This window comes from Crotalus tigris, unplaced genomic scaffold, assembly GCF_016545835.1.
Source record: "Crotalus tigris isolate CLP2741 ecotype Arizona unplaced genomic scaffold, ASM1654583v1 scf7180000021954.94103, whole genome shotgun sequence".
In the NCBI taxonomy this organism is placed as follows: Eukaryota; Metazoa; Chordata; class Lepidosauria; order Squamata; family Viperidae; genus Crotalus; species Crotalus tigris.
This window is the reverse complement of record NW_024098779.1, coordinates 23,575-36,999: the sequence shown is the minus strand read 5'-3', so window position 1 is coordinate 36,999 and position 13,425 is coordinate 23,575. Positions and strand designations below refer to the sequence as shown.

Sequence of the window (13,425 nt, the reverse complement as noted above, 5' to 3'; positions counted from 1 at the left end):
TCTAACTGCCAGGAAGTTTCTCCATAGTTCCAGGTTGCTTCTCTCCTTGATTAGTTTCCATCCATTGCTTCTTGTCCTGCCTTCAGGCGCTCTGGAGAATAGCTTGACCCCCCTTTTCTTTGGGCAGCCCCCCAAATATTAGAACACTGCTATCCTGTCAGTCTTAGCCTTTCTTTTCATTAAACTAGACATACCCAATTCCAGCAACCGTTCTTCGTATGCTTTAGCCTCCAGTCCCCTGTTCCTCTTTATTGCTCTTCTCTGCACTCTTTCTAGAGCAGTGGTTCTCAACCTTTCTAATGCCGCGACCCCATAATACAGTTCCCCATGTTGTGGTGACCCCCAACCACTTACCGTATATTCCGACGTATAAGGCGACTGGGCGTATAAGACGACCCCCAACTTTTGAGAAGATTTTCAGGGTTTAGAAAGTCATCTTATATGCCAGAAAATACAGTACAATATTGAATTTCTGTTTATAGATGAGCACAATAGGAGCTCCTTTGCTGCTAGAAAGCTTTGTCCTGTTAAGTGCTTATTTCTGTAAAAAAAATAGGGCTGGCCACTAGAGGGCAGATTGGTTTTAAATTCAGAGAACAGCTACCCGCATATACCTGCGTATAAGACGACCCCTGACTTTTGAGAAGATTTTCAGGCTTTAGAAAGCGTCTTATACACCGGAAAATACGGTATACATCACCAGGTGCCAGGGGTGTGGCCAAAGAAAAGGGGGAAAAAATGGCGGACTGTGTGGTTTGGCGACCCCCGTGAAATGGTCGTTCAACCCCAAATGGGGTCCCGACCCACAAGTTGAGAACCGCTGTTCTAGAGTCCTTTTTTTTTTTTTACATCGAGGTGACCCAAACTGGATGCAGTAGGACAAATCCGAGAGCATCTTTTCGGACAAACCAAAACATGACTCACCTTCTTGTCTTTCTCTTTGAGCAGCTCGGCCGAGTCCTCGACGTGGCTGTGCAACTCCTGGAGACGGTCGGACTCGGCCCGCAGGCTCTGCAGCTGCTTCTCGGCGCTGGCTAGCTGGGCCTCGGCAGCCTGCTTCTCGCTCTTCATGAAGAGGGCCTCCCGCTGCACCTGGAAGACTTCGGTGCAGGTCCGCTCGTGCTTGCGGCCCAGGTCGCTCAGCTTGGCCCTCAGGGCCTCGCTCTCGGCCTGCGAGGCGGCCCTCAGCTGCTCGTGGGCCTCCTTGGAGACGGCACCTCGACGGAGCTCGTCCAGGTCCGCCTGGAGTCGAGAGGCCTCCCGGGCCTTGGCTCTCAGCTCCTGCTCCACCAGCTTTGCTTTGGCCTTCAACTCCCACAAGGTGCCTTCTAACGCCTCCTTGGCCCGGACGTGCTCGGTCAGGGGTATCGACTGTCGCCTGTAGACCTCGGTGGACTTCTGAAGTTCCGCCAGCTCGATCCGGGTGGAGGTGTACTTCTCTTTCATCTCCAGCAGCCTCTCTTCGGCCTCGGAGAAGGCGGCCTTCAGCTTCTCCACCGTGTCTTCGTGCTCCGCTCTAGGGACGTACTCAGAGGCCAAGATCTCCTTGGTTGCTTGAAGCTCCTCTTCCAGCTTCTCCCGGCCTTCTCGGAGCTCCTCGAGATGAGCCTTTGCTTCTTGGTGTCGCTCAGTCATGGCTTCCAGCTGTTCTCGCAGCTTGCTGGTCTCCTGAAGGGCCTGGCTGATGGAAGACCTTCCTTCCAGCATCTGGTGGCTGTTCTTCTTCTCCTCCTTCTCCTCCTCCTCCTCCTTCTCCTTCTCCTGCAAGGAGGCCCTTAGTTCTCTTAGCTCCGTTTCCACAGAGGCGCACCTCTGGAGAAGCGCCTCTTTCTCCTTCGACACAGCATCCAAGGAGGCCCCAAGGGTGGCTTTCATCTCCTCGCAGGCCTGAGCGGAGCAGTTTTGGGCCCCTCTTTCTTCTCGAACCCTGAGCAGCCCTTCCAAATCCTTCACCTTCTGGTCTCGTTCCTTCAGCTCCTCCCGAGTCTGGTGCAGAGCAGCCTTCACCGTCTGGAGTTCGATGCTGGAACTCTCAGCAGCTTCTTTGTCCTCAACGGACAAGATGCCCAGCTCAATCTGGTCCTCCAGGAGCTTCACTTCGGCCAAAGCTACCTGATATTTCTCCTGGGTTTCTCTCAGTTTCTTTGTCAGCTCCTCCGTCTCTTCTCTCCCCCATCTCTTGAAGTTGCTTTGTCCTTCCGGCTCCACGTCAGCTTCGCTTTCCGTCGCTTGGTTCAGCCCGATCGGATCGCCCGGGCAGTTGATCTTCTCCAAGGCTTGCTTAAGGGCTGCGATTTGCTTCTCGTAATCGTCCTTCAGCCGTTGTTCGTAAGCCTCGGCCGAGATGGGTTTAGGAGGGCTTTCCTCCGTTCCCTGGCTTTCCAGCGACTTCAGCAGCTCCTGAGCCTCCAGCTGCTGTGCTTTCAGCTTCTCAAACTCGGATCGGAGCGAGTCGTACAAAACGACAGGGATGACATCCCCGGAAGGGTCAGCCTCGCTCTCGTCCTTCTCCAACACCTGCACAAAACAGAAAGTTACTTGAAACACCCAGAGACAGAGACAGAGAAAAAAAAACCCACCAAAAAGTGATCAGGAGAGTTGACTGCATTGTGTGGCATGATTGCAAGCAGTCCTTGACTTTGGACGGATGCTTTTGGTCCTTCTTCTGCGTTTTTGCCTTTCCTAAAAGGGTATTTATTAAGGTGACCAAGCGTCCTCCTTTAGGGAGGACAGTCCTCCTTTGGTGAGTTCTGTCCTCCCTCGAAAAGTGTCCTCCTTCATGTCCTCCTTTTCGATATTTGAAGACTACCGTATATGCCGGCGTATTAGGCGACCCGGCGTATAAGACAACCCCCGTCTTTATAGCCGGGCCGCATTCCTAGAACGTCGTCTTATACGCCGGAAACTACCAGTATTTCCGGCGTATAAGACGACTCGGCGTATAAGACGACCCCCGTCTTTGGCGCCGATTTCAGCGCTCACGGAAGTCGTCTTATACGCCGGCATTTACGGTAATCTACAGGGCTTTTTTTTTCTCACAGAACGCTCAGAATGGTGTTCCGGCACCTTTTTTTGATGTTTTTTGTTTTCAACTTTTGCATGAGCTGTGCTACTCCCGCTATTGGCTCTCAAAAGCCAATAGGAATTGCTGCTGAGCGCGCCAAAACACCCGTCCGGCAAACTTTGCACATGTAAGTTGTCTGCAGCGAAAGCGAATTGGCAGGAATTTTGCACCCCTCCTGCTACCCAACTACATCATCTCCTAGTTAGTCCTGAAGATACCTGAGGAGACTGGAGCAGCGATGCCACAGTAACTTTCTCTTGATCTTCGGCCCTGCTAGGGCAATAATGGCTGCGGGTGCAAGAGGCAGGGGCAACGGGGCTGCTGCGGGCGGGGGTGTGAGGGGCGGCAGTGGCCAGCTGCCCCCCGTGCTATGGGAGCCACGGGGCCTGCTCTACACAGGGCTGTGCAGGGTGGGTGGTGGTGCTGGCGGGGCGGTTGCAGGTGGGGTGTGTTGATGGTGGGCTACCCCCCAGGGCCAGAGCTGGCGCAGCAGATGCTTTCGGAGCCGCGGGGCCCGCTCTACGCAGCGGGGCAGCAGTGCTGGCGGGGCAGCTGCGGGCGGGGTATAGCATGTAAGCATAATTACAGTATAAAATGTTATTGTTACAAATGTTTTTTATTATGCAATTATCATATTATAGGGTATTCTGTATTATTGTTGCAATGAATAAAATGTTTTATTTACGATCTTTTTGTCTTCAATTTATTTGTGTCCTCCTTTTCATTGTAGAAAAGTTGGTCACCTTATATTGATTGTTATTCCCAGGCGGTCCTCGGCTTACGACCACAGCCGAGCCCCCAAATTTCCATGGCTAGGCGAGACAGCGGTTAAGTGAGCTTGGTCCCGTTTTACGACCTTCCCTGCCAGAGTCGTTAAACGAGTCTTAAGCAAACCGGGCTTCTACCTCGACTTTGCCCATTGGAAGGTTGCAAAAGGGGGTTGCGTGACACCCCCCCCCCCAGGACACTGCAACCGTCGCAAGTACATGCCAGTTGCCAGTCATTTGAATTTTGATCACAGGACCGCAGAGATGCTACGACAGTCGGTAAGTGTGAAAAAAATGGTCATAAGTCCCTTTTTTTCAGTGCCGTGGTGACTTTGGTCACTAAATGAACTGTCGTAAGTCGAGGATTATCTGTATTCCAACTCTGTCCTTGTGGGGGGGAGGGTCTCCAGCCGAAGGATCCCCCAGCTGCATGTGACTGCAACTCCAGGAGAGCATGCAGCTGGTCCTCAACTCACAAGCATTTCTTTAGTGATCGTTCCAAGTTAGAGCCACGCTGACTTATGACCGGGTTTCACACTTACGACCCTTGCAGCATCTCCGCGGCAACATGATCCAAACTCAGTCACTTGGCAACTGGCATGTACTACTTCTACTACTACTACTAATAATAATAATAATAATAATAAAGTTGGAAGGGACCTTGGAGGTCATCTAGTCCAACCCCCCCTGGTCAGGCAGGAAACCCTATACCATTTCGGACAAATGGCTGTCCAGTCTCTTCTTAAAAACTTCCAGTGTTGGAGCATTTACCGCTTCTGGAGGCAGGTTGTTCCACTGATTAATTGTTCTCACTGTCAGGGAGTTTCTCCATAGTTCTAGGTTGCTTCTCTCCTTGATTAGTTTCCACCCGTTGCTTCTTGTCCTGCCTTCTCTTTGGAGAATAGCTTGACTCTCTCTTCTTTGGGGCAGCCCCTGAGATATTGGAAGGCTGCTATCACAGTGGTTCTCCACCTGTGGGTCGGGACCCCATTTGGGGTCGAACGACCATTTCACGGGGGTCACCAAACAACGCAGTCCGCCATTTTTTCCCCCCTTGTCCTTAGCTGTGCTACTCCCTTTTATTCTATTGGCTTTTGAAAGCCAATAGAATAGACTCTCTTGAATAGGGTCTAATTCTATTGGCTTTCCAAAGCCAATAGGAATGGTCCAGGCTGTCTCTGCCCTGCTGAGCCCGCCCAAAGTCCCCTTCTGCAAACGGTGCTGCAAGTTGTCTGCAGCGAAGGCGAGCTGTCTGGAAGTTTCCACCCCTCCCTGCTGAGCACCTACTAAAAATGGAAGTAAAAGAGGGCCAGGGGTGGGAGGTGGGAGGAGTGGTGGCACAGTGGTTAGAATGCAGTATTGCAGGCTGACTCTGCCCACTGCCAGCAGTTTGATCCTGACCGGCTCAACGTTGACTCAGCGTTCCATCCTTCTCAGGTCAGTAAAATGAGGACCCAGACTCTTGGGGTAATAGGCTGACTCTATAAACTGCTTAGAGAAGGCTGTAAAGCACCGTGAAGCGGTGTATAAATCTAAGTGCTATTGCTATTGCCCTTCCTTCCTTCCTTCCTTCCTTCCTTCCTTCCTTCCTTCCTTCCCACCCTCCCGCCTGCCTGCCTGCCAGCAGTTCGATCCTGACCAGCTCAACATTGACTCAGCCTTCTCTCCGAGACCGGTAAAATGAGAACCCAGATTGGGGGGGGGGGGGCGCAACAGGGTGACTCTGTAAACTGCTTAGGGAGGGCTGTAAAGCACTATGAAGCGGTGTATAAGTCTGAGTGCTGCTATTGCTGTCAGAATTTTGATCACGTGATCACGGGGAGGCTGCAATGGTGGTAAAGCGTGAAAAACGGTCATAAGTCATTTTTTCTCAATGCCGTTGTAACTCTGAACGATCACTAAACGTTGTAAGTCTAGGATTACCTGTACTGTAGCATTGGTTATCTCAAGCAATCTTTCTCCACAACAGGGTGAGCAAAGCTGTAATTTACCTCTATTTTCTCCATTAATTTCTTGTTCTTCCGGGTCAGGGACTCGATCTGGCTCTGCAGGGTGGCTAAGAGCTCTTCAGTCGAGGCACTCAAGCTTTTTTTGGAGAGAAGCTCAGCTGCGGCTAAAAAAGAGAGGGAGGAGAAAGAAAGAAAGAAAGAAAGAAAGAAAGAAAGAAAGAAAGAAAGAAAGAAAGAAAGAAAGAGAGAAAGAGAGAAAGAGAAAGAAAGAAAGAGAGAGAGAGAGAGAGAGAGAGAGAGAGAGAGAGGAAGGAAGGAAGGAAGGAAGGAAGGAAGGAAGGAAGGAAGGAAGGAAGGAAGGGAAAAAAGGAAGGAAGGAAGGAAGGAAGGAAGGAAGGAAGGAAGGAAGGAAGGAAGGAAGGAAGGAAGGAAGGAAGGAAGGAAGGAAGGAAGGAAGGAAAAAGATGCAGAAAAACAGATTAAAGCTGGTGGAGAAGGCCCGCCTGCGCCCAACCTTTCTGTTGTTAAGTGAGGCATTTGTTAAGTGAGTTTTACCCCACTTTACGACCTCTCTTGCCACAGTTGTTAAGTGAAACACAGCAGTTGATAAGTCAGTAGCCTGGACGTTAAGTGAATCCAGCTTCCCCCACTGACTGCTTGTCAGAAAGTCGCCAAAGGGGATCACCTGAGCCCGGGACACCGTGACCGTCGTAAATATGAGTCAATTGTCAAGTCTCCCAATTTTGATCATGTCACCATGGGGATGCCAAAATGGCCATAAGTGTGAAACACGGTCCTAAGTCCCTTTTTTTCAGTGCCGTTGTAACTTTGAACGGTCACTAAATGAATCGTTGTAAGTCGAGGTCTACTTGTATTCTCCTCAGATACACCCTTGAGATACCCAGTGGTGGTGGTGGTCACTAATGCAATACAGGTAGTCCTCGACCTATGACCACAATTGAGGGAGGGGGGGTGTCTGAATTTCCATCGCCAAGCAAGATGGCTGTTCACTGAATCGCACCCAAACTTTCTGACTTTTTATATGCCACAATTCTTAAGCAAATCTTGGCGGTTGTTAAGTGCATCGCACGGTCGTTACGCGAATCCGGCTTCCTCCATTGACCACTGCTGATCAGGAGCTGTCTGGGAAGATCGGAAACGGCCATCGGGTGACCCAGAATCCTGCAACCGCTATAAATACACACGGAGGGTCAAGGGGCTGGATTTTGGTCGCGGGACCTTAGGGATGCTGCAGTGGTCGTATGTGTGAGGGCTGATGGTATGAGGTTGCTTTTTTCACTGCGGTTGTATTTCTGAACGGTCAGTAAAAGAATGATGGTAAGTAGAGGACCTTGCTCAATAGTAGTAACTGTGAGAGGGACCTCAGAATCCTAGTGGACCATCACTTAAATAGGAGCCAGCCGTGTGCTGCAGCTGCCAAAAAGGCCAACACAGAGCTAGGCTGCATTAACAGAGGGATAGAATCAAGATCACGTGAAGTGTTAATACCAAGTATTGGCATTCTTCAATGCCTTGGTAAGGCCACACTTGGAATACTGCATCCAGTTTTGGTCACCACGATGTAAAAAAGATGTTGAGACTCTAGAAAGAGTACAGAGAAGAGCAACAAAGATGATTAGGGGACCGGAGGCTAAAACATATAAGGAACGATTGCTGGAATTGGGGATGTCTAGTTTAATGAAGAGAAGGATGAGGGAGGACATGATAGCAGTGTTCCAATATCTCAGGGGCTGCCCTAAAGAAGAGGGAGTCAAGCTATTCTCCAAAGCGCCTGAAGGAAGGACAAGAAGCAAAGGATGGAAACTCATCAAGGAGAGAAGCAACCTAGAACTAAGGAGAAACTTCCTGACAGTTAGAACAATTAACCAGTGGAACCACCTGCCTCCAGAAGCAGTAAATGCTCCAACACTGGAAGTTTTTAAGAAGAGACTGGACAGCCATTTGTCTGAAACGGTGTAGGGTTACCTGCCTGAGCAGGGGTTGGACTCAATGAGCTCCAAGGTCCCTTCCAACTTTATATTATTATTATTATTATTACTACTACTACTACTACTGTTGTTATTGTTGTGTTCTTGTTGTTATTATGATGATGATGATGATGATGATGATGATGATGATGATGATGATTATCTATATTTAGATGGGGCCTAGCCGACAGATTTGCTCAGCTCTGAACACTTTATATGCAGGTAGTTCTCCACTTACTTCATTTAGTTACAATGGAACTGGAAAAAAGGGACTTAGGACCATGTTTCACACGTATGACCATTTCACGTGGTCACGTGATCCAAATTCAGATGCCTGGCCACCGACTCACATTCATGACGATCGCGGCGTCCCGGGGTCACGCAATCCCCACGAAAGCTCGTAAAACAGGGTCAAATTCACTTCACAAATCTCTCGTTTAAACGATACGAAACGTGGGGCTCGGTTGCGGTCGTTAAGCCGAGGACTGCCTGTGTTCTGCCGGGAGATGAAGGGCCAGCCTTACCTGGAAGCTCCAGCATTTCTCCTTCCTCGTCCTGCAGGGTCTCCACGTCGTAGCTGGTGTTTTCCTTGTCGTTCTGCACAAAGAGAAGAGGAGATGAGGGTTTCCTGGAATGTGGGAATCTAAGACGAGCAACACGGAGGAGAAAAGACGCTGACTGGCTGCTCTCGACTCAGGGACGAAGGCGACCGTTTTGGGAAAAAATTTGGACTTTATGCCAATTATGTAGGTGCATTTCTCTCTCCTAGATACGGTCCAGATGTGATGGAAGATCATCCAGATTCTCAAGAGGGAGGGGGGGAGGATGGGGTCCTGGGAGCTCTCTGAGTTTAGTTGTTTCCTTGCAGACGTTTCGTAACCCTTCTAGGTAACACCATCAGTGCTAGACCAGAGTGAGGTTTGGGGAGAGGAGGAGGAGGAGGAGGAGGAGGAGGAGGAGAAAAACTGTGGGATCCTTGGCGCTCTCTTGAGTTTGATCGTTTTCTTGCAGACATTTCATTACCAGACTAGGTAACATCATCAGTGCACGGTGAAATGTCTGCAAGAAAGCAGCCAAGCTCAGAGAGCACTAAGGACCCCACAGTCGTCGTCGTCGTCGTCCTCCTCCTCCTCCTCCTCCCTCCTAGCATTGATGCTGTTCCCTAGTTGGGTCATAAAACATCTGCAAGAAAGAAGCCAAGCTCAGAGAGCACTAAGGACCCCACAGTTGTCGTCATTCTCCTCCTCCTCCTCCTCCTCCTCCCTTCTAGCACTGATGCTGTTCCCTAGTTGGGTCATAAAACGTCTGCAAGAAAACAGCCAAGCTCAGACATTACCACGGAGCTCACAGTTCTCCCTCCTTCTAGCACTGATGCTGTTCCCTAGTTGGGTCATAAAATGTCTGCAAGAAAACAGCTAAACTCAGACATCACCACGGAACTCACAGTTCTCCTTCTCCTTCCTCCTTCTAGCACTGATAATGTTCCTTAGTTGGGTCGTAAAACGTCTGCAAGAAAACAGGCAGACTGGGAAAGCACGGACACACACACACACCCCTCCAGTTCAACCCTGCGCTGCAACTATTCTCCTCCATCGGGAAGGGGCATATTCCAAAGGAGCAAGAGACCCTTCCGTTCAGGAGAAAGGAGGTGCAGACAGCTCCTCCCCCACCGTTCCCCAAGCATACGTTTCACCGATGAAATGATTATTTGTTCAATTTGTTTGGCATCGTCTCGCTGCAAGCAGATGCGCGGTGGGGACGTTCGCTTGCTTTTTTTTGGCAAGATCCCGTGTACAGGGGAGGAACGAGAATGGCGCCTCCTTGAAAGAATCACAAGAATGTCTTTCTTGGGTTTTGCAGCCTGGCATCACGGCTTTCGCTTGACCATCGAGGGGGCTGGACGGCTCGGCCGGTCACTCAGCAAGAAGAAAAACCAAATGCACAGGTATAGTATAGGGGGCACCTGGCTCAATAGTAGTAACTGTGAGAGGGATCGTGGAATCCTAGTGGAGAATCCCTTAAATAGGAGCCAGCCGTGTGCTGCAGCTGCCAAAAAAGCCAACACAGTGCTGGGCTGCATTAACAGAGGGAGAGAATCAAGACCACGTGAAGTGTTGATACCACTTTACAAGGCCTTGGTAAGGCCACACTTGGAATACGGCATCCAGTTTTGGTCCCCACGATGTAAAAAAGATGTTGAGACTCTAGAACAGTGGTTCTCAACCTGTGGGTCGGGACCCCATTTGGGATTGAACGACCATTTCATGGGGTCGCCAAACAAGGCTGTCCGCCATTTTTTCCCCCTTTTCTTTGGCCACGCCCCTGGCACCCGGTGATGTATAAGTGGTTGGGGGTCACCACAACATGGGGAACTGTATTATGGGGTCGCGGCATTAGAAAAGTTGAGAACCACTGCTCTAGAAAGAGTACAGAGAAGAGCAACAAAGATGATCAGGGGACTGGAGGCTAAAACCTATAAGGAACGGTTGCTGGAATTGGGTATGTCTCCTTTAACGAAGAGAAGGACGAGGGGGGACATGAGAGCAGTCTTCCAATATCTCAGGGGTTGCCCCAAAGAAGAGGGAGTCAAGCTATTCTCCAAAGCGCCTGAAGGCAGGACAAGAAGCAACGGGTGGAAACTCATCAAGGAGAGAAGCAACCTGGAACTAAGGAGAAACTTCCTGACAGTGGGAACAATTAACCAGTGGAACCACCTGCCTCCAGAAGCAGTGAATGCTCCAACACTGGAAGTTTTTAAGAGGAGACTGGACAGCCATTTGTCCGAAATGGTATACGGCAGTGGTTCTCAACCTGTGGGTCGGGACCCCATTTGGGGACGAACGACCATTTCACAGGGGTCGCCAAACAACGCAGTCCACCATTTTTTCCCCCTTTTCCTTAGCTTTGCTACTCCCTTTTATTCTATTGGCTTTTGAAAGCCAATAGAATAGACTCTCTTTCAAAAGCCAATAGGAATTGTCCAGGCTGTCTCTGCCCTGCTGAGCCCGCCAAAAGTCCTATTCTGCAAACGGTGCTGCACCAGTTGAGTAGTCCTCGACGTACGACCGGTTGAGTAGTCCTCGACTTACGACCGGTTGGGGGTCGCGGCATTAAAAAGGTTGAGAACCACTGGTATAGGGTTTCCTGCCTGAGCAGGGGGGGTTGGACTCGATGACCTCCAAGGTCCCTTCCAACTTTATCATCATCATCATCATCATCATTATTATTATTATTATTTTCTTAAAGGGACGGCTTGATCCTAAAATATCCCTTCAGTACCTCGCATAACGAAAGCCGGCTTCGCAGCACTTCCAGTTCCTTCCTGAGACTTTCCTTCTCATTTGCCGTCTCCGCCAGTCGGCGTTGAAGATCGTCTAACTGGAAGACGACAAAAAGAAAAAAGAAAAGAAAAACCAGGATTTTATTCCAATTGTGATGCTCGCCTGTTTGGGTGTCTGATGAATTCTTTTGAACGGACCGGAATGGCCTCGATATGGAATTCCAGCGTTCCGTTGCAGGAGTCCTTGATGGGACTTTAGCGTTACCGGCGAGTTGAGTTCACGCAGGATGCTGGACTAGACCCAGACAGGATGTGGAGTTTGTGGCTGGAAACTAGGAAAGTGGGTCTTTGAATGTGCAGTTGGAAAGAGGCTTCAGGCCTACATGTTCCCAATGAGGGGGTCAACCACTGTTTGGGTGTCACTTATAGCCATTGTGTCTGTCTTTCTTTCTTTCTTTCTTTCTTTCTTTCTTTCTTTCTTTCTTTCTTTCTTTCATTTTCTTCCTTCCTCTTTCTTTCTTTTTCTTCCTTTCTTTTCTTCCTTCCTTCCCTCCCTTTTTCTTTACTTCCTTTCTTTTCTTTTTTCTTCCTTTCCTTCTTTCCCCCTCCCTCCCTCCTTTCTTTCTTTCCTTCCTCTTTCTTTCTTTCTTTCTTTCTTTTTCTTTTCTTTCTTTCTTTCTTCCTTCTCTTTCTTTCTTTTTCTTCCTTCCTTCCCTCCTTTTCTTTCCTTCCTTTTTCTTTTTTCTTCCTTTCCTTCTTTCCCCCTTCCCTCCCTCCCTCCTTCCTTCCTTTCCTTCCTCTTTTTCTTTCTTTCTTTCTTTTTCTTCCTTTCTTTCTTTCTTCCTTCCTCTTTCTTTCTTTTTCTTCCTTCCTTTCCTCCTTTTCTTTCCTTCCTTCCCTCCCTTTTCTTCCTTCCTTCCCTCCCTTTTTCTTTCCTTCCTTTTTCTTTTTTCTTCCTTTCCTTCTTTCCTCCTTCCCTCCCTCCCTCCTTCCTTCCTTTCCTTTCTTTCTTTCTTTCTTTCTTTCTTCCATCCTTCCTTCCTCCCTCTTCCTCTTTTCTTCCTTCCTTCCTTCCTTTTCTTCCTTCCTTTCCTCTTTTTCTTTCCTTCCTTTTTCTTTTTTCTTCCTTTCTTTCTTTCCTCCTTCCCTCCCTCCCTCCTTCCTTCCTTTCCTTCTTTTTTTCTTTCTTTCTTTCCTTCCATCCTTTCCTTCCTTTCCTTCCTTTTTTCTTCCTTCCTTTTTTCTTCCTTCCTTCCTTCCCTCCCTCCCTGCCTCCCTCCTTCCTTCCTTGCAATTTGCAAGCCGCTGTTAGGCTCCTCGTCATATTGTGGTGTGTGACATCATTGGGAGTTCAACCCCATGCCTCTCATCTTGTGTTCCTCTGCTCCAGAATAAGACTCACCTGCTTCTCCAGAAGAGACAAAGAGCCGTTTGGGGTCTCCAGCTGCTCCCAGAGGCGAAAGAAGGGGAGGGAAAGAGGTAAAGTTCACTGCCAGGAAAATGTCTGGTTTATTGACCCATCTCTCGAAACCGCCTCCCCCCCCCCCCCCCGGTTCTGGATGACCAGAAGGTAAAATAAAGCATGGAATTAAATGCAGGAACCAAAAATCCATAATCAAGGCTCCCTGCAGGATTTATTTACTTAACGGTACGCTTTATGAATCCTCACTTGGAATACAGCATCCAGTTTTGGTCACCCACATTACCAAAAAATGTTGAGACTTTGGGGGGAAAAGTGCAAAGAAGAGCAAGCAAGTTGATTAAAGGCTTAGAGCAGTGGTTCTCAACCTTTTTAATGCCGCGACCCCCAACCGGTCGTAAGTCGAGGACTACTCAACCGGTCGTAAGTCGAGGACTACTCCACTGGTGCAGCACCGTTTGCAGAATGGGACTTTTGGGGGGCTCAGCAGGGCAGAGACAGCCTGGACAATTCCTATTGGCTTTGGAAAGCCAATAGAATTAGACTCTATTCAAGAGAGTCTATTCTATTGGCTTTCAAAAGCCAACAGAATAAAAGGGAGTCGCACAGCTAAGGAAAAGGGGAAAAAAATGGCGGACTGCGTGGTTTGGCGACCCCCGTGAAATGGTCGTTCGACCCCAAATGGGGTCCCGACCCACAGGTTGAGAACCACTGGAATAGAGACTAAAACCTATGAAGAACGGCTGCAGGATTTGGGTTTGGCTAGTCCAGAAAAAAGAAGAAATTGGTTTGACATGAAAGCAGGATTCCAGTATGTGAGGGGCTGCCCCAAAGAGGAGGAGGGGGGGGTCAACCTCTTCTCCAAAGCACCAGAGGGCAGGAGAAGAAACAACGGTTGGAAACTCATCAAGGAGGGAAGCAACCTGGAATTCAGGAGAAACTTCCTAACCGCGAGGA

General features: G+C 49.2%; 1 protein-coding gene across 6 annotated transcripts in view; it reads right to left on the bottom strand.

Annotated features, from left to right (window-relative positions):
- ANKRD24 (ankyrin repeat domain 24) overlaps positions 1–13,425 on the bottom strand; it is a 49,823-nt gene that overhangs the window by 13,939 nt on the left and 22,459 nt on the right. For all 6 annotated transcript variants that reach the window (XM_039319037.1, XM_039319038.1, XM_039319040.1 and 3 more), the window contains 5 exons: positions 12,451–12,492; positions 11,048–11,146; positions 8,293–8,365; positions 5,823–5,944; positions 925–2,517 (listed from right to left, as the gene is read on the bottom strand). In XM_039319037.1, the coding sequence (XP_039174971.1) occupies positions 925–2,517; positions 5,823–5,944; positions 8,293–8,365; positions 11,048–11,146; positions 12,451–12,492 (1,929 nt within the window). The remainder of the gene's footprint in view (positions 1–924; positions 2,518–5,822; positions 5,945–8,292; positions 8,366–11,047; positions 11,147–12,450; positions 12,493–13,425) is intronic.